The sequence below is a fragment of the Ascaphus truei genome, chromosome 1 (assembly GCF_040206685.1).
Source record: "Ascaphus truei isolate aAscTru1 chromosome 1, aAscTru1.hap1, whole genome shotgun sequence".
Classification (NCBI taxonomy): Eukaryota; Metazoa; Chordata; class Amphibia; order Anura; family Ascaphidae; genus Ascaphus; species Ascaphus truei.
This window is the reverse complement of record NC_134483.1, coordinates 365,376,204-365,398,424: the sequence shown is the minus strand read 5'-3', so window position 1 is coordinate 365,398,424 and position 22,221 is coordinate 365,376,204. Positions and strand designations below refer to the sequence as shown.

General features: G+C 40.4%; 1 protein-coding gene across 1 annotated transcript in view; it reads left to right on the top strand.

Moving 5' to 3' along the window:
- FGL1 (fibrinogen like 1) overlaps nucleotides 1–21,171 on the top strand; it is a 71,783-nt gene extending 50,612 nt beyond the window's left edge. The window contains exons 3-8 of the mRNA XM_075610089.1: nucleotides 1,443–1,623; nucleotides 11,637–11,796; nucleotides 13,433–13,530; nucleotides 15,532–15,620; nucleotides 17,781–17,968; nucleotides 20,812–21,171. Of these exons, the coding sequence (XP_075466204.1) occupies nucleotides 1,443–1,623; nucleotides 11,637–11,796; nucleotides 13,433–13,530; nucleotides 15,532–15,620; nucleotides 17,781–17,968; nucleotides 20,812–20,971 (876 nt within the window). The 3' untranslated portion in view covers nucleotides 20,972–21,171. The remainder of the gene's footprint in view (nucleotides 1–1,442; nucleotides 1,624–11,636; nucleotides 11,797–13,432; nucleotides 13,531–15,531; nucleotides 15,621–17,780; nucleotides 17,969–20,811) is intronic.
- The last annotated feature ends 1,050 nt before the right edge of the window (nucleotides 21,172–22,221 follow it).

The following is a 22,221-nucleotide window of genomic DNA, read 5'->3' as shown; positions in this document are numbered from 1 at the left end:
TACCATAGGCCTCAAACCATCTGAATGTGCAAGGATCATCCCACCATGACCTGTTAGAGTGCTTGTGAGAGAACCATCATATTTCTCCACAGCATTGAACACAGAAATTGATATTGAACTTCCTCTAGCTCTTATATATGCTCAGAGTTGTATACGTTTGGTATAAGTTACCAACTTTTGTGACAAGCATGTTATATTTATGGCTGCAAAAGCAACTTTCTTTAAAAAATGTGACAGTTTGTGATGTGCACCACAGACATTCGCACACCCGCAAAGCCATAAAGCAGATTATGGTCTATTCACATGAAATAATGATAAGATACCTTATTTATTTATAAAAGGTTTTACCAGGAAGTAATAGATTGAGTTCCTCTCGTTTTCATGTATGTCCTGGGCACAGAGTTATGATAACAATACATGGTTACATTAAATGAACAGAGGTTATACATTCAATTCACAGACATTTCGTGGACAGTTGGAGATAGGATTATGGGCATATGTAACATTTACAGACAATTCTGTTAGAAGAGGTAGGATAGGCCTTGCCTCAGGGAGCTTACAATCTATAAGGCTCGGTATGTTGAAACATTGTGTACAGGGGATAAAAGGGCCGGTGAGTTTCAGATTGAAATAGAGCAACTTTAACATTACCAAACGGCAGCAAATTTCTCACACCCTTTGGCTGCCCTTCGGCTGCACCAAAGACTCTCTGCCTTTGGGACAATGCAGATGTAAACTGAACGGGTTCAGATTGAATGCAGCTGTGATTTCAGTCCTTTGTCCTCCTGGGTCATTAACATTCCAGTGGGCAGCGTTGACGAAACACATAGTACTAAGCAAACTCAGACGTTAACGCTTAGCACGCTGATTCTGTCCAGAGGGCAGCAGCTCTTGGGGAACCCTTACAGGTACCCGTTTTTGGGGCAAAACTGATGTAGACTGAAGGGGATCAGATTGAATGCATTTTTGTTTTAGCAACACTTAGCAAATATAACCCATAATCTTCCAAGGAAATCCATATTACATAATGCTGTAGGACTATATCCCAATATTGTTACACAGAAAATTATTTGAAAAGTTAATAGTGTGTGTTCCTGGAGACAACTATTTAAGAGAATACATTTTTTCAAAAATGCCTTTATGTTATGCATGAAAGACTTTTAGTAGCTGTGGAAATTATCATTATATGTATTATAATACTAGCACTAATAGACACTAGGAGGAAGTGTATATGATGCATGTGATTGAGATTCCTTATTTTAACTTGTTAATGTGATATTAGTTGTAGATTCTGGCCTTGCTTTTTGTTAAATACAAATGAACAGATTGGTTTCATATGTTTGTCAAAACAAGTTTTGAGAATTGACATTTTTACTACCTATATTTCCTCAAAAAAGAGTTTTCCAATGCTTTGTTTGCTATAAATATGTTTTATAACCTAGGCCCTGGAGAGCTGTCTCCAAGAGCAGTTGCGGCTTAAGGCCCAGGTTAGACTCCTTGAGCACCGAGTGAAACTACAGCAAATAAAAATTCAGCATTTGTTGCAAGAAAAGGAGATTCAATTACTGGACAGAGGTGATGAGAACATTGTCATCGACCTGGGAGAAAACATAAACTATGCAGGTCAGAATTTCCGTTTTCTTTCATCTTGTTTAATGACCCCTGCTGACTGGAGCAGAGGAAAATAAAGATTGTGCAAGCATTATTCAGTACAGTTGTTTGGTTTTCAGAAACCCTTCCTGACTCGGATTGTAATACGGAACATGACAACAAAAGCCTTAAACACAATTTAAGTACCAAGCTGTCTCACCCATAATTTGATCATTTAAGCACACCTACAATTTCATGTGTACATACAGTAAGTGTGAATAGACCTTTACTTTCATATTGAATCTGGGTTTACAAAAGGGCTTAGACCATTTTAAAGCTGAAATGATGCGTGATGACCCTATCCCCACCCAAATTAGATTGTCTCTAAATATAGAACCAGTTATTTGATCATAAACTAGGAGTCACCTTGTTAGAAGGCAACTTTTTAAAGATGGGACCTGTCCCAAATCTATCTGATTAATAATTGCAATGTCACTGTTACTTTTACTCATTGATTCACCAGAAGCTTTTCATTAGCAGCCATTTTTGTTTACTACAGTTACACCCAGAGTGGGAAAAAGTTTCTTAGCTTTCCAACTGTTAGATGTCATAATGCAAAACTTAAAATAAAAAACATGAGAACTCTCGTTTTTCTGTTGTGTTAAACCTTGCTTTTTATGCGTTACTGCAAAAACACACCCATAAATGGAACAACAGTGGTTTAGATCATGTAAAAAGTTTGATAGTGTTCAAAAGCTAATCTATAGTAATTTAGCACTTGTACAATTTTGTGCACAATCATAAATAATATAACCAAAACCTATTCTTGCAACTAGAATTGTTTATTTTTATTGTACATATAGTAAGTTCTCTGAATTGGGAACAAATTCTGTCAAAATAGTGCAAGGAAAGGTTTAGCTGTTGCATCATTTACACCAAATTAACGTTTACCAAGTATATCCCGTAAAATCTAACCTATCTCACAAACAAAAGTTTTGATATATTTGTAGCCTCTGCTACAAATATATGTATTCTGTGTACAATAGAGAATTAATCTGCTCCACCTATCACATGGGGCGATAAGGAATAGGACACTGTCCCTGATCTGCCTGGCAACACATGATAGGAGAGGTACAGTATGGGATTGGATTAGAAGAAACCGGACAGAACATTGAAACAAACTGTCTCAAGTTTGAGAGGCACAGAATGAGTCCAACTGCCAGTCTGGGACCAGACACATAGATAGGGAGTGACAGTTGGAGAGGCACACAGAGAGACAGCCCACGTTACAGTAAGAGGCGCTTAAGGGACAGGACAATTAGGCAAAAATCACTATTAAATTCATTATTCAATGAATTCTTCCAATTATTTAATACTGGTGAGCGGTGTGATATATTGTGTATATTTTAGCTCAAGAGACAGCCTGACATTCACAGATGGTGAAAGAGGAGGCTTATAGGATACTGCTATCCAAGGAGAGAGCAAGTGAGAGACAGCAGCAGAAACACATTTTCTTCACACAAAGAGAAGTGTGTTATAAGTAGAAGAGTCATCAGTAAGCGAGATCCAGACACTTTCTGGGATGTTAAAGAGCGACCGGATAACACACAGCTGGGAGACCTTTTTCCTGCTACTTCAGAATATCCTTTACAAATTACACATGCACCTCACAAATGTTCAACCCTAAACAGGTCTGCCAGGCTACTACAGTATACACCAATAAGTGAGATAAGAGCCCCCACGCAGTGCTGGCAATAATATTGGCTTAAGTGGGTTCCACATCCGACACTGGGACTAATAAAATGGAGAATTACCCAGTTCCTGGTTTATTGTGAGGTGTAAACACACAAATAATCAGCAAGGATTATATAAAGCCCCCTATAATTGCACTCTTGGTAGGTGACACTGTAGGAAAATGTCATCACATAGGAGGCCACTGAATAGCCTATTCCCTAGATAGGGTAAACCGCAAAAGGTCACACTCAAATAAAAAAAAAATATATTTTAATAAACAATATAAAAACTGACGAGACACCGTAAAAATGCATAAGAATGCATGGACTAAAATCCCCAAATGTGTGAAGGCACAAGAACGGGCTGAAAACGGACAATGTCCAAAGCCACAATAATATACCGACAACAGCTGCGTGATCACACATAAAATATGTGTGATTATATGCCAAGTAAGTACATACTGTATGGCGCAGAGCAAACAGGATGGTAAATGCTGAGAATAAACCCAGTATGGTTTGTATACTTAGTAGCCTCCTTGAGGTGATATACGACCTGATATTGGGTATCCTGTGTCTAACGTGCCGACATCTGAAGCCCTGAAAAGTATCCGGAGCTGTTTGTGCCTCCTACCACAAGCCGCGTATATCCCTTATCTCTCTAATGTGCATCATGCGTATTATTGCTTACTGTATTTTTCTGCCCCGTTTTCATGTTTTACTTATGCTGATGCATATTTATGCAGTCATATCTGCTCCAGATCATGGATGTTATATATCTGCTATATTGCAAACTGCTTTACTGTCCTTGCCGGTATCGTGTTTACCTCGCGTTGTTCCGGCGCGACCGTGATGACGTCACCATCTCCGTTTCTGACTGGTAGTCAGATGAGTGTCCAGGGCAGCATCTCCTTAGGTTCCTCCCTACGCGTTTCGTGACGGGGAACTGACGAAGTGACGTTCCCCATCACAAAACGCGTAGGGAGGAGCCTAAGGAGATTCTGCCCTGGACACTCATCTGACTACCAGTCAGAAACGGAGACGGTGACGTCATCACGGTCGCGCCGGAACAACGCGAGGTACACGCGATACCGGCAAGGACTAACAGTGACAGAACACTGCTGATGGGTGTGCCGGGTCGGGCACTTCTAATTTGATTTTAAACTCACGTTCTTTTGTGAGTATCATTCTGTTTTAGTTCTGGAGGCGTCATTAAATTTTTTATATATTGCGCAATCCTCTGTCTCTCTTTATCCCTTGTTGGAGATTAAGATACAGGAGTCCTGGGACAGGTTCAGGAGACATCTTTTCCTGAGAAGGAGGTTCTTTTTATATCCATCGGATTTGGGGATACCACGTGGGGTTCGTGTTACACCTGAAGTTCTCTGGACTTAGAAGACTCCATATACAGTTTCCCTCCACTGCATGCTGCCTACCTACTTCTAGACAACATTTTGCTGTGAAGAGGAACTCTTTCTCTGTGTGCTTTGAGATTTGAGCCCATCTACCATCTGTTAACCACTCAAGTTTGGAAGAAAAGGACTTTACTCGCATCAATCACTTATATCATTTTATGGACTATATATATTCATATTGGTTATTCACATAATATATGTACACACGCGCCGAGTTATATTTCTATATTTGTATTTTTATATTGTTTTTTGGGTATTTTTGAGAAAATTTCCTAGTAGATCACCAGGCAGCTTATTTTGTGCACTGCACTGTTTAATTTTATGGTCTAGCACTTGTTTTAGTATTTTTGTATTGCTATGGCTACACTGGTTGTTTTACCTTCCCTGCCTTCTCCCTACATCGTTCCCTTTCCAACACTACCCCTCCCCCTTGATTCTTTATTTGTTACTTTAGGGCTTATGTGTTTCCCTACGATGCCTCTCTATATATGTTTAGGCATCCGCTATCCGCCCCTCCCCTCCGGGGAGCGTATATAAGGTCTGACCATATTATGCTGTTCACTCCTGTTCATTCCTCCCCCTTTGAGCACAGCCAGGGTTAAGATGCATAGCCAGTAAACCCACCCACAGACAGTCGATTCGATCTTCATGGGTCTCATCAGTGTGGGGTTGGTTATACCGGCTGGGTGGGTTTTCTGGCTATGCATCTTAACCCTGGCTGTGCTCAAAGCTGTGACCATGCAGCAAGCTTAAGCCTATAGGGAACCATGTTAAAAATGGTTTTGAAGCAAAAGGTGGCACTGTGTGCTCATTTGCATGTCATTTCCCAGAATCCCTTGCTGCAGTGGAAGGGCTGTGTGCTGGGTGATAATGGTGAAAGGCGGGGTTGCAGACCTGTCTAAGACATGCAAATGAGCATACAGTAATATTTCCATTTGATTATATATATATATATATATATATATATATATATATACATATATTGTGAATTATGGGATATTGTTTTCATTAAGAGTGAGGGCCATCAGGTTAAGGTTGCCCGGGGGGCATAAAGCACCAGTAAATATATACACAAGTCTCGTCTGTTTTTATTTAAGGGGTCCAATTATGGTGTACAAAGGGAGGAAGGACTCAGGCCTCACCACAGCACATATAGACTGGGGAAATAGAGGGGTTACATCTATAACAACGCAAAGAAGTATGAAGAGATGTATGCTAGGTATTAATCGAAGAAATAGGACAAAAATGGATGGATTTGAAATCAAACAAAAGTTTGTGACACATTACAAGGGTGAATAAATTTAAATGTCAGTGTGCCATATTACAAGAAGAAATGATCATCATTTGGCAAAGATGATACTCTGCTAGATCCCAAGAGAGATTAAAAGATCAAAACGACAACCAAAAGATGGGAGGATGAGATCAGAAAATTTGTTGGAGCAACGTTGAGATGAAAGGCTAGCAACTGCAGTACTTCGAATATCATTGGGGTGGCCTTCATCCAACAGTGAATCGACAAGGGCTGCTGCTGATTATATATGTATATATATATATATATATATATATATATATATATATATATATATGTATATATATATGTATATATATGTGTATATGTGTGTATATATATGTATATATGTGTATATATATGTGTATATATATATATATATATATATATATATATTTATAAATAAATAAATGTAAATACAACTGTATGCTCATCTGCATGTCTTAGGCAGGTCTGCAACCCTGCCTTTCCCCATTATCACCCAGCACACAGCTATATATATATATAGCTGTGTGCTGGGTGATAATGGGGAAAGGCAGGGTTGCAGACCTGCCTAAGACATGCAGATGAGCATACAGTTGTATTTACATTTATTTATTTATATATATTTATATATATACATATATATATATATATATATATATATATATATATATATATATATATATACACATATATACACACATATACACATATATATATATACATATATATATATATATATATATATATATATATATACATATATAATCAGCAGCAGCCCTTGTCGATTCACTGTTGGATGAAGGCCACCCCAATGATATTCGAAGTACTGCAGTTGCTAGCCTTTCATCTCAACGTTGCTCCAACAAATTTTCTGATCTCATCCTCCCATCTTTTGGTTGTCGTTTTGATCTTTTAATCTCTCTTGGGATCTAGCAGAGTATCATCTTTGCCAAATGATGATCATTTATTCTTGTAATATGGCACACTGACATTTAAATTTATTCACCCTTGTAATATATATATATATATATATATATATCCAAAAAAGGTCACTGGCACTCCTAGGAATATAGGTACAGTATAAGAGCGGTGCTTGGCCCATAAAGATGAATAATGCATGTAATCACCAGCAAGGTGATAAAAAAAGACAGCACTCACCAGGTAAAGTCCAAATAAACTGTATCCAGAGTGTTCACACAAATTCCAACGTTTAGATCCTCTTCAAGGAATCTTTCTCAAGGGGGTGTTTAAGATGATCGAAACGTTGGAATTTGTGTGAACACTCTGGATACAGTTTATTTGGACTTTACCTGGTGAGTGCTGTCTTTTTTATCACCTTGCTGGTGATTACATGCAGTGTGTGTGTGTGTGTGTGTGTGTGTGTGTGTGTGTGTGTGTGTGTGTGTGTGTGTGTGTGTGTGTGTGTGTGTGTGTGTGTGTGTGTGTGTGTGTGTGTGTGTGTGTGTGTGTGTGTGTATATACCACAATTATTAAGGTTATGGCGGGTAAAAAAAGTGACAAAAACCCTCCACAGTAAAGCATAAAGCAACTGTAAATATTACTGTATGTTCATTTGCATGTCTTAGACAGGTCTGCAACCCTGTCTTTCCCCATTATCACCCAGCATACAGTGCTTCCACTGCAGCAAGGGATTCTGGGAAATGACATGCAAATGAGCACTCAGTGCCACCTTTTGTCTCAAGCTCGCATTACACAAGCAAATCCTCAAGCCAATGCATGCTGTTTTAAACACAGCTTTTAGGCAGAGGCTGGGATGAGATGCAAAGCCATTAAACCCACTCACAGACATGTTTCAACCTTGATGGGTATCATCAGTGTGAGGTTGGTTGTAATGGCTAAGCTGGTTTGAGTTATTTCGGCCAACCTACCTACTGCAGGAAGTGCTACCAGTACTGACATACTAAAGAACATTGTGAAAAAAACGGGGTTGGTTTGCAGGAACTGTGGGAAAGAGGAACATTTTGCTGCGGATTGTGACATTCCAAAAAAGTGCGACCTGTGTGGTGAGTTTGGACACTTTGCACGGCAATGCTCGAAAAAAAGTTATGCTCAGGTTGCTAAAATTGGGACTGAAATGGAGTGTACACAAGAGTCAGCTAATGTAGAGGGATTTCAGGAGATTACTGTAGTTGAGGAAACTTCAGGAGAAGAAATTGAAGAGACTTTGGCGGGTTCTACAAGCAATATCTTGGAGAAAAGAGGAAGATCTCTTCCTGGACTCCTTGGCCCAGAAACCGGAGGTGGGGGGAGGGGAGGAGACGGGAGCAGTCCATCAGAAAGATGCGGGGGAGGGGGAAATACGGTCATTGGGTGTGGTGGAACCTAGCTGGGTGGAAAGTATGGAGGTTCAAGATGCACAGAGGGTGAGGGAAGGTCCCCAAGATGTTTTGGAGGAGGAAATGGATATAGGAGGAAAAAAAGCTCAAAAGCGTAAAAATCTGCAAGGGATAGAAACAAAGGAAGATAAGGATAGCCAGAGTAAAGTGGAGCCTAGAGAGGAAGGCGTAGAGGGTAAAGTTGGGAAAGTATCAGGGAAAGTAACCCTAAAAGAGAAAATGGAACATTTTGAGGACACAGTGGGAGATGTTCTATTTTGGGTGGGTATTTTTCGGAAGCAGCATGGGGGGAGTAGTGAGGAACAGATAATAGAAAGATTAGAAAAAATGATGTACCAAAGAAAACAGCTGACAAAAGAGCAATATGAAGAACTAAAAAAGGAGCATGTGCAGTGGGTTAAAATAAAAGAGGCTAGGGGAGAGGTGAGGGAGAAGGAGAGTAGCGAGAGCAATAGCTCGTCCTCACAAAAAAAATAGATAAGCGTGGAGGGAACTAAAATACAGAGAAGTGTAAGCGGAGTAAGTGGGAGCGAAAGTGAAGAAAAGGCAGGCCAGAAAGGGATTGCACAGGCAAAAGAGGCAAATTCAGCGGGAGATAGAAAAGGAAGGAGCACCCAGGGAAAAGATGAAGTAGGGCTCACAAAGGAAGAGGTTTTGCACAAACGACTAGGATGGAAATTTGGGCGAAAATATTGGGACGTGAAAGCTGTAAGGGACGCGTGTGAAACTGATGTGAGGAATGGATTCCAGTTAGAGAAAAGTAAGAAAGGTTTGGAACGTATGAAGGAAGAATGAAAAAAGATGATCACAGTACTAGAGAGCGGAGAAAGGCGTTGAGTTTTAAGGTTTGGGTTGTAAGAATGAGATGAAAGAATCTTGAAGTAATGTTTTTTTCTTTTGTATTGGTTTTTTTTCTCTCTCAGCAATATAAGAAATGTATTGTGATGTGTTCTGTTTATTACTTTCTGTAAAGTGATGCTTACTGATTGTTAATAATGTGAGCGTTAATAAAAATGTAAAAAAAAAAAGGTTGAAACATGTCTGTGAGTGGGTTTAATGGCTTTACATCTCATCCCAGCCTCTGTCTAAAAGCTGTGTTTAAAACAGCATGCATTGGCTTGAGGATTTGCTTGTGTAATGCAAGCTTGAGACAAAAGGCGGCACTGAGTGCTCATTTGCATGTCATTTCCCAGAATCCCTTGCTGCAGTGGAAGCGCTGTATGCTGGGCGATAATGGGGAAAGACAGGGTTGCAGACCTGTCTAAGACATGCAAATGAGCCCCCTCTCAAGGCATCCTCATTGAGGATGAAGGGGCCCAGTGCGGAGCGTCCGCATGGCTCAGCGCTGCTTGTCCTTCTATGGACGCAGCCTAAGGATGAGAGCTGGAGCGCAATTCCCAGGAACTAAATAGGGGATAGATACACAAAAAAACCCACAAATAATGCAACATGTACACATCTTGTAAATGCTCGTAGAAAGTGGGTAGTCTCGTTCTGCACGTTTTAACACCCTCAGAACTGGACTTTTTAAAAAGCTGCAGTTTAGACAGCCGATCCATCTTCTCCTTCATCCCTTTCCCTGAAAGCTCACTGGAGGTGACGCCGCGAGAAGGAACGCACACGGCGAATGGAGAGGAGAGTCAGACATCTGTTTATCCAGCCTGGAAACTCACATGCCTTTTTAATTCTGATATTTGTGAGTGTATCCGCTCTATTTTTACTACATAAAATCTCTTATATGTGTAGCAGAGTCCCCCTTGCCTGCCCACAGGAGGGGGAGCTACCTCTGCATCACCCTTGCATTGTTCCGTTGAATTGGGAGAAGTTGTGACGGCCATCTTGGAATGGCTCTACATGTAAGGAGCGGAACTACAACTCCCAGAAGCCTCGGGGTTGGGCACATGGGCCGTCCCAGCCAATTGGGAGTAAGTGGCCATTTTGGAGATCCAGATCGCCTCTGCGGGACTGCAGACAGCATGGGCAGTCCTGACGGAGGCAGCAAGAAGGAAGGAAGTGTCCAGGGAGCAGTCAGCTTCCTGGACTAGGCCAGACCTTGTCCCTTAGGCCCCAGACAGACCCTGCAACATGAGCGGAGTATTGTAGGGAAGGCCCCTGATAGGGACTCTCCCATTAGAGCTGCAGCAGTACCACTGCGAAGGTGGACGGACGTCCACGCTGCGGACTATGGCGTGGGACCAGAGCTGCACGTTGCAGCAGATAAGAGGAATCCTCCGGCTGGAGACTTCACCGCGGACTGAACCCTGGATAAGGTGTGAGGGGAGTTGTGTTGGAGGCCCCGCTGCGTGGGACCTGATCATCCTCCTCTCATTATTCCCTGGTCGGGCCTGTGACCAGGAAGGTACCAACGTGCACCTAAACATCACAGGGGGGTAGCCCTGTCTCACACTTGGGTGGGATTGCTTGTGCAGACAAAATAAATAATAGAAACATTGTATCACTGCCAATCAATTCAGTCTCTTAAACCTATTGCCAGTAGTTGATGTAACAGCAAAAAGTATTAATGGATTTAAAAGAAGATTTTAAATCTTCATGGAGGGAAAGTCCTTCTGTATATGATATTTAGCAAGTTTGACAAAATATCTTTGAGCTTATGTTCATCTGGAAGCAGGAAATAGATGACAGAGGATAACTTGCTTGTTGTGTACTTTTTCCCCAAACTGCCACTGCCTAGAAAGTGAGTACTTTACTTATTGGCAATTTGGTGTGGCGTGATGTTAGAAATGTATTATGTTTTTACATTCAATTTATTGTTAACGTAATGCTATCTCAACCATTTGTGAGAAGTGTGTACATAAAAATTCAGATTACTTTGAAAAAGCCAAAGTTAAAAAAGGTTAGAGGAAAAGGCAAGTATTTGATCGTTTGTTTTAAATAATTTGTGGTTTTTTAGGGTTTAGAATTTTAAAACCAGAGACAGAACATAAAACACAGACAAAGCTCAGTTTTTAGCACATCCAGTGAGACTCATACACGGTACAGTGCCTAAATATATATGTATAAATATCTAAAAAGTAAAATGGTCTTTTAGTTTGACATTTTTGGCCAAAATTGTTGTAAGCCCCTGAGCCAACGCCAAGGCAGACCACATATCAGGGGTCCCTAACGCTAATATAAACTCTTAATAACCTGTGTAATAACAGGAAGAATGATTTATAGTAAATCTGTCAATATTAGTTTTTAGGGTTTAGCAAACAACTGAACTAGCAAATAATTCACCAATCTTGATCACTTCTTGATTTTCTGAGGGCAGATTGTGCTGAGATCTACAACGATGGACATAAATTGACTGGATTCTACAAAATAAAACCTCTCCAGAGTACCCGCCTATTCTATGTTTATTGTGACATGTCTGAAGGAGGAGGCTGGACTGTTTTTCAGAGGCGCTCTGATGGAAGTCAAGACTTTAACAGGTAAGTAACTTTGTGAGATTTGGAATCTAATCTACTGTCAATTCTGTCCCTGTTTCAAATTTATTGAAGGATGGTGCTGTCAATGATTGTTACGTTTACTTCTTCTTCAGGATTGAAGTGATTACTAACCCAGGGCTATTTTGTGAAACACATATCCCGGTATATTTATATATTAAACACATCATCCATTTGCAAATGGATAGAAAATACTTTAGCATGTTGCTTCAGACAAGAAGATACCCGCTCTACCAATGATGACCAGAGTTCATTCAACAAGGAGGTGCACTAGGGAAGCTGAATTGGACACAAAAAACAGAAACATCCGGACGGAGCACAGACACTCCGAGCGGACAAGGTCCCTAAAGCATGCACTCAGTGCTTGTGAGGGGACAACAATTACTCTATATATAACTGTCACATATGAGAAAATATGGTGATATGAACGGCGGTCCAGATAGTAGCGTGGATATGATCATATTAAAATCAGATTTAATGGATATGCATTAAAAAATGAGGACCAAACAATGAGGACAAAGAGAATATCTAAAAAGGTATTAAACTAATTGTAACAGGAACGTATCCCTGTTTAAATAAAGCATCATCAGAGCTGAGAATCCAGCAGAGATAGTTAAATGCAACCACTCAATTAACTAGTCTCCACCTGGACTAATGAGAGCTCTGTAAAAAGCCTCTATATAATAATAATATATATATTTGTTTGGGGTGGTAATCAGCCTAACTTCCTACCCAGTTAGATAGGGCTGGAGTAAAGGTTTAGTTATTTCTCCAAAGTGGAGTAGTTCTTAATTTTGTATATTTTGCCTTGTTAAAGGAACAGGCTCAATAAAGCCAGGATTTAATTTCCCCCTAATCAGTCTCCATAAAATGTACCTCTGCACTCATCTCTTAAACTAATAAAGCACTGTAATGCTGTTAATAAAGCACTGTAATGCATTAATACAGCATTACAGTGCTTTATTAACAGCATTACAGTGCTTTATTAGTTTAATACTTGTTTTAGATACTCTTTGTCCTCATCTTTTTAATGCATATCTATTAAATCTGATTTTAATATTATCATATCCACTCTACTATCTGACCTCCGTTCATATCACCATATTTTCTCATATGTGACAGTTATACATAGAGTAATTGCTTTCCCCTCACAAGGACCGAGTGCTTGCTATAGGGACCTTGTCCGCTCGGAATGTTTGTGCTCCCTCCGAATGTTTCTGTTTTTGTGTCCAATGTTGCTGCAGTATTCACATCAGTCAGTAGCAATGGCGATTCAGTGCTGGCAGAAAAGCAGAGGTGATTCCCACATCACTAAATAAACTATTCAATGATATGGGGAACCACAATTCTAATTGTGGATCCACCACACTGAATTCAAACATCAACAAAAAAAAGGTTCCTTGGAACATTTCCTCAACATATATTAGAGATTTTGGTGTATAATTATATGTATATTTGTTCACTATAATACATACTGAGACCTCTAATACTTTTTGACAAAATATTTTAAGGAATCTTTTTCTTGTGTTCGAGTGCGGTGGAAAATAAATCTTTTAAGATTGAATTACATGTACAAGTTTAAATAACTGTGCACATATATTTTTCTTTTTTTTCCATGAAGAAACTGGGATGACTATAAACAAGGATTTGGTGATTATTCCTCTGCAAAAGGGGAATACTGGCTTGGGAATGACAATCTACACTATCTGACACGGCAAGGTACACATGCATGAAAAAAAAAAGTTGTGCACTCTTTGTACATCTCACTTCCTTCATGTACTCTCTAATTTCTCTCGATAGCCTATAATACTTTCTATAATGTTAGTGTAGCATATGTACCCGTACCCTCTAGGAGTTACTGCTTCAGCTATAAGTGATAGTGGTGCACATACCTGTGAGGGTCCAGGAGAGCTGAGCTGTCTCCGTTGTAGTGGCGACCAGGACAGGCTTTTGATGAACACTGAGATTCTTTCAGGGTGCTTAGCGCCTCCAGTTGTGATGGGCTCCAGGGTACCAGAGATCAGTCACCACCAAACATACTTCAACCTTCTGCCCAGAGACTGACACTCAGAAAGAAGTATACGGAAACCAGGGCTTTATTTGCAGTCAGTGTATATGATGGTCATACAGTGGTGCAGGGTCTCATAGGATTCCAGGTCTATGTATGGTGCTGGACCCCTGATGGTATAGGGTCCTCTATAGAATTCAGATGTTCACTCAGAGTCACTCAGAGAGTAGCATGAGGGGGGTCAACTGCCCCATGGATTACCTGTCACAGCCTGTAGCTATCAGGAACTTACATAGACAGGAGGCAGGGAGGCAACTGGGACCAGCCCTGTTACATTAGGTATGTATATAACTTTCTATAAGGACAGCTAAAGGGTAAGAGAGCAGTGTACATGCTCCTACTGTTGCTTCAGCTAGTTATAAGTTAGCTAAGGGCTGTTATATACTGCATGCTCCATGCAGCCGCGCGTACACGTGCCGCATGCTTTTCGTAAGTATACTGTGTTGAGTAAGTATACAGTGTTGAGTATGTTTGTGTGTTTGTGTGTGTTAATGTGTGTATGTATGTGTGTGTGTGTGTGTGTGTGTGTGTGTGTGTGTGTGTGTGTGTGTGTGTGTGTGTGTGTGTGTGTGTGTTTATGTGTAATTTATTATTTATTAAAAAAAAACATTGGTAAAAATAAAAAATGTATTAGATTTGTGCAGACACACAAATACACACACATTCACACACACACACATTCACACACACACACACACACACACACACACACACACACACACACACACACACACTCAGCGCCGGTAGCGGCGCGAAAAGATGATTTTCCTCATCTTCGCTGCTGTCTGTCGGCTCCCCGCTCCCTGCCGTGCGCACGCGGCCCTTGTATCGAAACTAAAATTCCGCGCACGGCATAGCACGCGCCCTGCACTACAGAACGTGCCTAAGACTTACAAGAAATATTAGCAATCAACTGGGCCTATATTTACTAGTAAAAATAGTTTTGAAGTAAAAGGTGGCACTGTGTGCTCATTTGCATGCCATTTCCCAGAATCCCTTGCTGCAGTGGAAGCACTGTATGGTGTATGGTGAAAAGCAGGGATGCAGACCTGTCTAAGACATGTGAATGTGCTCACAAGTAATATTTGTATATGATATATATATCTATAAAAATGAAAACATTGTTTGTTTGCAGAGCAATCTGATTGGTCTGTCGGTCTGTCACTCAGCCTCTGGCCAATCTGATTGGTCCGTGGCCCAGCCCCACCCCCGCATGCCTCTCATTAGCCTGCTTGGTTCTATGACCTCACATACCCAACTGCCACACTCAGAAAAGTTTAGGGAACTACACTTTTATACACTTGGAAATAACACAGGAATATTATTGGGTTATCTGGCCAGGAAATTTATGAAGTCCAGCCACATTCTAAGAATTAGGAAAAACTTGGGAGAAATTACGACAGATCTTACATTTGTTGTTTCAAGACTTTTACCAAAAACTATGTAGTAAAAGCAATAGAGATGACATGTCTCAAGATAACTTTCTGGGAAAAATTGAAGCTACCAATATTAACTAGATTTGAATAGCAGATGCTAAATGAACCAATCAATGCTGAGGAAAAAGAATACTATTAAAAATATCAAAACCAGGAAGGCACCAATAGTTAAACATACAGTAGAATGATATTTTCTTTTCTCTTGCATGCTTACAGGTGATTATACCTTAAGAATTGATCTTGTGGATTTCGAAGGACAGAGGCGTTTTGCACAATACAAAAGTTTTCAAGTTGGAGGTGAAGAGGTAATAAAACATGGCAAGGTGTAAGATTAAACTTACTTTGGATAAATAATATACTGTACTGGTAAACGTTCTGAAGAGAGTTCTTATGGAAAAACTAAACTTACATTTTTAGTGATAATTATAAACAGGTCCCTGTAAGAGATTTGACATGATTAAACCGAAATCACATGCATGTTATTTGTACTGTTCTAAGTAGAAATGCGGGAGGTCAGGGGTTTAAATACAATTATACTGTGGCACAGCTCTCCCTGCCCAGGCCAAAGGTGAAAACAGGAACAATTATTATTTAATTAAGTGGGCAGAAAATATAGCAGCATCTGCCTTGTCTCACTACTGGTTCAGTGTATCTATACTACTATACCCATTCATTTCCAGTTCCATTTACACGGACCATTTTCCTTAGGGAATAAATCTGCAACACGCCATTTAAATCAAACTTGCTTTATTTTCTTCCTGAAACTTTACTTATTTTCCTTCTTATTGGCTTATTCAATAAGCCTAAGACATACGATTTTCCCTAATAGGAGTTTTTAGCCAATCACAATGCAATTGGCCATTTTGGTTCGTATTATATAAGCCCCTTAGTCTTCATAATTACATTGAATAGTTGGCAAAATGAGTAATGAATCTACAGCCTGTGGTATCAATATATGCTTGCAAATTATATTCAGGTTTCGCCGACCAATAACTCTCAGCCACCACTACATTTCCTTATGTCTTTTTTGTCTCCTCTTCTTTCCCACTGCGAGTTACGACCCTATTCTGTTAGGATTGGTGCTTTCGCACAGAAAACCTTCATTGTCAACAATGGGGCCGTAGTCAATGGGACTTTCTGTGCGCACCTTACAGAAAAAGGCCTATCTTAATTTTATATATATATATATATATATATATATATATATATATATATATATATATATATATATTAATTTATATATACATGTACAATAATGTCAAAACATCTTCCTCAAACTCTACTAATTGGTTATTATCATTATTTTTGCTAAATAGATGATTGTCAAGTGCATAAATACTTAAATATGAATCTAAAAACAGCCCCAGGTAACATGATTTTAAAAATAAGATTCATATATTCCCCATAATCCAAAACACACACACTTTTTAGGGGCACATCTAAAACCAGAACTCCAGGGCCAGTGAGCATCTGTAAGGCTGCGTCCATACAGGGGCAGACCACGCGGACGCGTCAGCTCGCTGCGTGATCAGACTGCCTAAAGGCAGTGCAGAAGCCGGGAGGGGCGCGCGATGCACGTGAAATTAGTCAAAACTGATTTCTCGCGCGATTGGGCGGTTACGTGAACGGTTCGCCCAATGAGGGCGAACCAGCTCAGTGACGTCACTGGCCCGCCGATAGACACGCTCCCAGACGGTGCGTACTAAGGCTAGAGAAAGCACACGCTTTACCTCAGCCTCCGCGCGCCTCCGCACGGCTGCAGTGTCTATGGACGCAGCCTAAGTGTAAAATCTCCCTCCAACCTTTTGGCTGTTTTTGTATTTCTGATTTCCTTTCCTTTTTTTTTTCCACTGGTTTTCTGCTTATTATTTCTTCCTTAGTTGCTGCTGTCACCTTTGTAATTCTGGATTCTTCTCTTGATCCCTACAAAGGTCTGCAGTGCATATTATACTGTAGTATTTAAAGAGATTTGTCGATCGTACACTCTGTGGCATGTTTTGTACTTTCTCACTGGGATGCACTCACCTTAGTTACTGTATGGGTTATCACACCTGGCAATCCCACATTAATAGTCATTGATTTGAATGGCAGTTAATGCAGTATCATGGTGCATCAGTCCGTATTGGATGATAGTGAATTTCTGCTTTTATCTTTTTCTCTTTCTTCTCCCCCTTACAGTTTTCAGCTATGCTCCCTCATGTTTTGTAGTTGGAAGTATGATACGTTTATACCTAACGGTCCCATTATTTGTAGTTGGAAGTACTGTATGATACTTTTATACCTAACGGCCCCATCATACATACAATCTTTAAGCTGTGACACTGTCCTCAACTTCCATGGAGAAAGTTCAATAGGGTGAACACAGTGCAACAAAACGGTCATTGGTGTACTCATATTTGAGATAAATCGTGTATTTTATTGTTCAGTGTGTCATTATGACTTATGTTTGTTTTCAATCATACCAGAGCTCATATCAGATGAATTGTGGAGAATACACAGGTACAGCTGGAGATTCCCTTGCTGGTGGTTTCAACCCTGAAGTTAAATGGTGGGCAAACCAAAATGGCATGAAATTCAGTACTCGAGACAAAGACAATGACAACTATGAAGGAAATTGTGCCGAAGAAGACAAAGCAGGATGGTGGTTTAACAGGTACAATGGTTAATAATAATTATTTGTAGTTACTGTATGTCAACCAAAAACTACTGTATACATAGGTGTAGTCATATGTATCTGTATGTATATACATATGTATGTATTTACGTGTATATACACAGTGGCGTATAGTGTGTATATACAGTGGCGACAGACTTGGGTCTACAATGGCAAAATTTGGGGTCGGCATACATCGGAACTTGCCGCCCCCTCGTGCGCATGTGCAATTGGCACTTGCCAGCCGTGCATGCGCGATCGGCGCTTGCTGGCCACGAATGCGCAATCGGTGCTTGCCACCCCCTTGTGCGCATGTGTAATCGGGGCTTGCCGGCCGCGCATGCGCAGCTGACAAGCAACGATCGCGCGTGCACGGCATTGCGTTGCCGTGGAAAGTGACGGCGCGGCGTCAAATGATGCTGAAGGAAGAGGGCGGCAACATGTAAGTGCCTAAGGGCAGCGTATGTGTAAATCCGCCACTGTGTGTGTGTGTGTGTGTGTGTGTGTGTGTGTGTGTGTGTGTGTGTGTGTGTGTGTTTATATGCTGGGTATTACCCAAAGAGACAGGAAAAATAATTAATGGGTTCCCATAGAATACATTATTCAAATGCTTATTTATATTTTATATCATGTGAGTGCGATACTTAACTTGTGATGAGTTTAATGACAAATCTATGAACAATATCACACTATTTGTTCTTTCTTGTGCTTGACTCCTGTTGCTAATACATTTCTAGAAATTGCGAGGAGAGAAATCTCACAATGACGAGCTGTAGCTGAGAGAGACCCTGACACCAACTATTCAACAATTTCTACATTTAAGTGTATAAGAGACAAGTGCAGAGGTATAATCAAAGAGATGCATTTAAGGGAAAAGAAACATTGACCTTTATTTCGCCTGTGTCTTTAAACAGTACAAAAACAAAAACAGGCCTATCTTTCTGTAAGGGCTGACTCACACTTACCAGTCCCTATCTGCAGGGCTGGGAGTCTAGGCCTCTTGCCAACCTCCGACCCCAAAGTCCAAAGTGCTTTGAGCACCCCATGATAGGCACTCCAGGAGTCCCATGACGTTGTCGCTACTCCTGCCCTTTGAGTGCTCGTTTTCTAGGACAAGTCGCTTCCTGCACTCCGAGGAGATCTGAACTGCAGGGATATAGAAGAGGAGGATTCCTCCTCTTCTTTTTCCGGGTTAATAGACGCCGCAGTCACGTGAGCACGCTTTGCCAAAGAGTCCATGGCATGGAAGCTCTTCCTGCTCGAGAAAAAGCATATGAGGTCATTTAATTACAACATTCAGTAAAAACCAAACAACCCAAGACACATTTTTTTTTAAATAACTGCGACTGAAGATTTTGCTGTTTACAAAAAATGTATATGCTGAACAGAATTCTTTAGTCTATACACAATAATTTTACTAATCAAATAGTGCAATTATGGCAGGACATGGTTTTAGAGAAACTGATTGTGAATGATAGAGTATGCTCTTATATAGCGTCCTTTGTTAAAAGCACATTTCTGTTGTGTACAGTTTTTGAGAAAATGATAATACATTACAAGTGCAAAGAACTTGGAACTGCACAATACAAGCAAGATGCTTCTACCAGGACAAAAGTAAATTTCTAAAGTCAAAGACTAAATTCTGTGCAATATATAGTAGCATTGTGAAAGATACACAATGTATCACACAGGTTCCCCAAGCATGTTCCAGTCTATTTAACATGCAGCAAATGCTGCAATGTAGTATTTAACTGCAGATATCAAGATCACAGTGAGATAAGGTTATTTTGTCAAAGATCACACTGAGTAGATTCATATATGTATCAATTAACATAAATACATTTCTTGACATAAATTCAACACGTTCAAATGCATTTGGATTTTCTATTTATTAGTGGCAATGCTGTGCATCAATGCACACTTGATACATTGGAGGTTATTCATTAAACTGCTATAATAAGGATCGGGCCCCATAGCACAGAAACTCCCATTGACTTCAATGACATCAATGTAGGTTTCTGTGTTATAATGCTCCGGTCAGCACTCTCCCAGTTTAATATATAACCCCCATAAATATACATATTAAACCAACTGTCTTTAATATCCAGATTCAGCTGTACACAGTCGGTGTTTTCAGCTCTCTCCTCGTTCAGGGACCCCTGCCAGACCATATTTTGGAAATTACCAAATGATCCTAAGCACACATCTATCATTGAGTTTATTATTAGCCATTCCAAAAGCCTGGTCTGGTCCCCTGAGGAGAGAGCTGAAAAACACTACCTTACAGTAACTGGTATCCTAGGAATTGACATTTGACAATTTAAGACCCAAAAGGTCGAAACAGCTGTCTGTAAGTAGGTTTACTAGCTACGTGCTTTTTAACCCAGGCTGTCCTGAAAAGCTGTGTAATACAGCATGTGTAAGCTTATATGGTTCCATGTTAAAATGAATAAGAAGTAAAGGGTGATACACTGTGAGTGCTCAGTTGCATGTCATTACCCAGAATCCCTTGCTGCAGTGGAAGCATTGTCTGCTAAGCAATAATGGGGGAAAACAGGGTTGCAGACCGGTCTGATACATGCAAATGCACCCCCAAGTGATATTTTTATTTACTGTACACTGTACATTAGAGGGATTTTGTCATTTTTTTTTACCCACCCTAACTTTTTTAATGTCTGATTATAATCATTTGAGAATGAAAGACAATTGCAGATCATTTGTTTTTAGTTTACTTCTAGTCTCTTCGGACCCATATCGTATGATCAGAGTTGATCACTGCTGTGTCACCTCTTATGAGATTTATTTCACTCTAGTTAACATTTTTTATTCCATCTTTCCACCAGGTGTCACACTGCCAACCTAAATGGTTTGTACTACAAAGGACCATACACCGCTAAAACAGACGATGGGATTGTCTGGTACACATGGCACGGATGGTGGTATTCTCTGAAATCTGTTGCCATGAAGGTTAGACCTGCAGACTTTGAGCCAAATGTTATTTAGATCATTATGTTTACATCCACTGTCCAAGAGATCTACAACACACAAGCATAATGCGTGTGTGGATCAAGTCAGTCGTTTTTCAGGAAAATCATGGGGCACATTCATTAAACTGCATTTAGTAAGAAAATTGTCATTTTATTCCTAAAAGGATTGTGCCATGTTTAATAAACACTTATGACAAGGACATATGGTATGATAAACCAATTTTGTCGTTTTCTTTATTTGCTCCGCTTTCTTTAGTGTAATATGTAAATGCTATACCATGAATTTAAGAATGAACATGCCATTAAATAAGCTGTGATTGCATGTGATATCAGATCACACTTTGCTAGCGGCGTAGCCAGCATAGGGCCCACTGTAAAATCTCAAATACCCTATCTAGTCCCTCCCCCCATGCTACTGCCACACTTTGAGCTGCCATTACCGCCCAGCACCACTCAAATGCATCTGCATGGGAATGACAGCGCCATGTGAGAGAGCAGCCAGGGGGAGGAGAACAAAAGCGATGCGGGCAGGGGATCCCACACTCCTGAGAGGAAATGCATTCTGGTGGACAAGGAGGTCACTCCACCCCCCATGAAAAAAAAAAACGTGCTGTGGGCAAAGGACTCCTCCCCCCTGAGAAGGACATGATGTGGGTGGAGGGCTCCCCTGGCACTGCAACCTGAATGTGAAGGACAGCATTGGAATAAATGCAATTCCCCACCTGCCCCATGCGTCACCCCTGCTCCTCCCATGTGCCACCCCTGCCCCACAACCTTATACATGTCACCCTCTTCTTCCCACCTTCCCTCCTTATTTGGGGTTAGTCCCTCAGTGCACTGGGGTGGAGGCATACTAAATGAATTCTTTGTATGACCCAAAGGCATACAAGGAGCTGAACATAGGAACAAGTTTAGCAAAATACAGTGATGTGGTTTAATAGGTTAACACTTGTTTTATTTTATAATCTGAATGAGTGTGGAAAGGGGCAACTGTTAGTGTTGTTGCATAGTGGTTGTCTATAAGTTTGTATATTTGTTGCATAATTGTTTAATAAACTTGTTTTTTTAATATATTGATGTAGGCATATGGGGGCAACCCCAGGTATTGAATCTTTCCTAGCATAACATCTGTCAATAGAGAGTGCAAAATAGGATTCTTTTAGGCCGCATCTGTGACCTTTCCCCGTACTCCAGTATACTCCATTCCCGTATGCACCCTATTTTTACATACATACGGTTATACACCTGTACATTTGGAGAGCGGCA